This window comes from Notechis scutatus, chromosome 7 (genome assembly GCF_049901735.1).
Source record: "Notechis scutatus isolate UNSWTSFEM ecotype Mainland chromosome 7, rNotScu1.2, whole genome shotgun sequence".
NCBI classification, from domain to species: domain Eukaryota; kingdom Metazoa; phylum Chordata; class Lepidosauria; order Squamata; family Elapidae; genus Notechis; species Notechis scutatus.
The window spans coordinates 26,928,119-26,930,814 of NC_142015.1; the positions used below are offsets into that span (position 1 = coordinate 26,928,119).

Sequence of the window (2,696 nt, forward strand, 5' to 3'; positions counted from 1 at the left end):
GCATTTGATATCTGCAAACCCAGAGACCACATCGTGATGGAATTCACTGGAGGAGACATTTACCAGAAGGAATTCGATCCCAAAGTTTACCTGGAATATTTCCATTTTGGGAAAGGGTCCGTCGAAGATGAATTCCTGGAGTTTATTTTGAAATGCTTTTGCAAAATCTTTACTTCAGGTAGGTGATCCAGTCACTGCTGCAACTTTGAAGGGGGAGAATATTCATTTAAAAAAAGAGGCAAACTGTAGCGCCAGGGAAAAGGTCTTTGAAAGCTTTCGGCATCGCTAGATAGGACTTTACTGAAAACGCTGAGTCAGGGACTGACTTATTTTTTAAGCAACTTTTTGTGCCTCTGACAGGTGGTTTTCTTCAAGCTACATTAAGTTCATGGCCTTGCTGATTGAATGATCCTGTGGACTTCTTATGCCTTACTTCATAGGTGTCGTTGCCGCATCCCTGCATTCAGACATCTGTAATTGGTGAACATAAAACCTAATAAAACACAAGGGGAGAGGGATAAGATTCCAGCAAATGAATTTACAATGCATTGGAAGCATTCCACATAAATGTGTAGAAGTTTTTTAAAAAAATCAAAGCAGGAAAAAGTGGAGGAGTTAAACTGCATTCAAGGACACAGTGTAGGGTGTGGAATCTTCCAAATACTATCAGGTCTTCTCTGGGCTTTTAACATTTGAGCTGTAAAAATGGTTTCAGTCTTCCCAAGGATGATTTTAAAAAAAATGCAGCAGTTGAATCATCGTTCTTTTGTGTAGGGAAATCAAAAGTTTTCTTGACCCCATCAGTTCAACATCAACAGGGAACCCACGTATGACTCTCCTGGGCAGAAGAGATTGGAGGGGATAAGCTTGAAATTTTTTCCCTTCTCTCCCCCCCCTCCCCAAATCTTCCTCTCGTTTATGCCAGGGGTCCTGAAAGGTGGCACCCTGATTGATATTGGCAGTGGCCCCAGCATCTACCAGCTGCTGCCTGCCTGTGAGTGCTTCGAGAACATCATAGCCACTGATTATCTGGACAAGAACTGCCAGGAAATTACAAAATGGATGAAGAAGGAGCCGGGCGCTTTTGATTGGTCCTCGGTGGTGCAGTATGTGTGCCAGCTGGAGGGGAACAGGTAGGGAGGATGTGCCCATGGAAAAGAAAAAAAGAAAAACTAGGGGCTTAGTCTGATCGGGTCAAAAGTCCCAGAGAAAGTTCATTATTGGCTAATGGCAGGAATGGCGAAAGGCCAGCCAAGCAACGTTCAAACTCTCTGTGTGGGAAAGGAGAGGCCACGCTGATTAGAGACAAAAGGGACAGAGGTGGGACAGGGGGAAGGGGTCAAGCAGGTCAAGAAAAATAGAGCAAGGGCAAAGAGAGGGTGGGGTGGGAGGAAATATTCAGCCAGGGGAGTGGGGAGCTGCTATGCCAGCTCATTGGTGAAGCTTAGGTGTTAACAATAGGTGAAAATATTTGTAGCTCAGGGTTGAATTGTGGGGTCCTTGGTGCTCTCTGAGCTTGGTTGGTTGCCTGTAGATGTTTCATGACCCAACGAGGTAACTTCTTCGGTGCTAGAAGGGGGGATTTGCAGGGAGGAGGAAGAGGAGGAGGAGGAGGAAGAGGAAAAGGAAGAGGAGGTCTTGGTGTTCTCTGAGCTTGGTTGTTTGCTTACAGACATTTCATGTCCCAACTAGGGAACATCATCAGTGTTAAAAGGGAATGGGGATTGCTCTCATTTTACATACTAGTGGTTACCATGCTGGATAACGAAACATCTGCAAGCAAACGGCCAAACTCAGAGAGCTTCACGGACCCCACAATCCTGATGCATATTTAACACATTTCCCACTCAAAGTTCTATATTTTTTGAGTCCCTGTAATGACAGGAATGTTGCTTTGGTTGTTGAGGGTATGTTGAGCCAAAGAGACTTCAGCCATTCTCCTTCTCAACATACTTGGCTTGTACTGGAGAGCTACTTCAAGCCACCACTTCTTAGCTGGTTCCGTTGCATTCCAGAGCGGTCTCAAAGCCGTCTGTTTATTGGCTTTTCGATGTCCCTGCAGGGAGACGTGTGCAGAGAAGGAGGCCAAGCTGCGAAGAAGCATCAAGCAGGTTCTCAGGTGTGACGTCCACCAAAGCAACCCACTGGCTCCTGTCTCTCTGGCCCAGGCTGACTGCCTTCTGTCCACAGAGTGCCTGGAATCCGCCTGTAAAGACCAGGCGAGTTTCCAGGCCGCCTTGAAGAATCTCAGTTCTCTGCTGAAACTCGGGGGACACTTGGTACTCGGTGGGGTTTTAGGGTGCACGTTCTACAGGTTGGGCCCTCATAAATTCTCCAGCATGCTCCTCACGGAAGAAATCCTGAAAAATGGGCTGAGCACCACTGGGTTTGCCATTGTAGAGTTCAATGTGGAGCCCAGAGTTTTCAAGACCCACATGGAGGACTGTGATTTCTCCGGGAAGTACGTCATTCTTGCCCGTAAGGACAAAGAAGTGTAAACCCTGTGGCTTCATTGTATCTCAAAAGCCACAACATCGCTTTGGATCTGGAACATGTTTGTTCCAAGCCCATCTCTACCACAGTTTTAGATTTCTAAATGTTGCCTGAAGGCCATCATAACCCATCATATACGCCTGTTGGGAGGTCACACCCCAATAAAGATGGAAGGGGTTAAAATAAAGCACTTTCTAAAACAA

The 2,696-nt window shown here is 46.2% G+C and overlaps 1 protein-coding gene across 1 annotated transcript; it reads left to right on the top strand.

The window, feature by feature from the left end:
• Positions 1-2,696, top strand: LOC113420897 (nicotinamide N-methyltransferase). The gene is made up of 3 exons (XM_026681038.2): positions 1-178; positions 926-1,133; positions 2,063-2,696. Exons 1-3 carry the CDS (start codon positions 37-39, stop codon positions 2,496-2,498), a joined length of 786 nt encoding a protein of 261 aa, XP_026536823.1. The 5' UTR covers positions 1-36; the 3' UTR covers positions 2,499-2,696.

Bases quoted from the DNA above. Each gene is read 5' to 3' on its own strand.
- LOC113420897 (XM_026681038.2), top strand. From the start codon at position 37: ATGGAATTCACTGGAGGAGACATTTACCAGAAGGAATTCGATCCCAAA. The intron at 179-925 runs GTAGGTGATCCA...CGTTTATGCCAG, and splicing joins TTGCAAAATCTTTACTTCAG to GGGTCCTGAAAGGTGGCACC. The intron at 1,134-2,062 runs GTAGGGAGGATG...ATGTCCCTGCAG, and splicing joins TGCCAGCTGGAGGGGAACAG to GGAGACGTGTGCAGAGAAGG.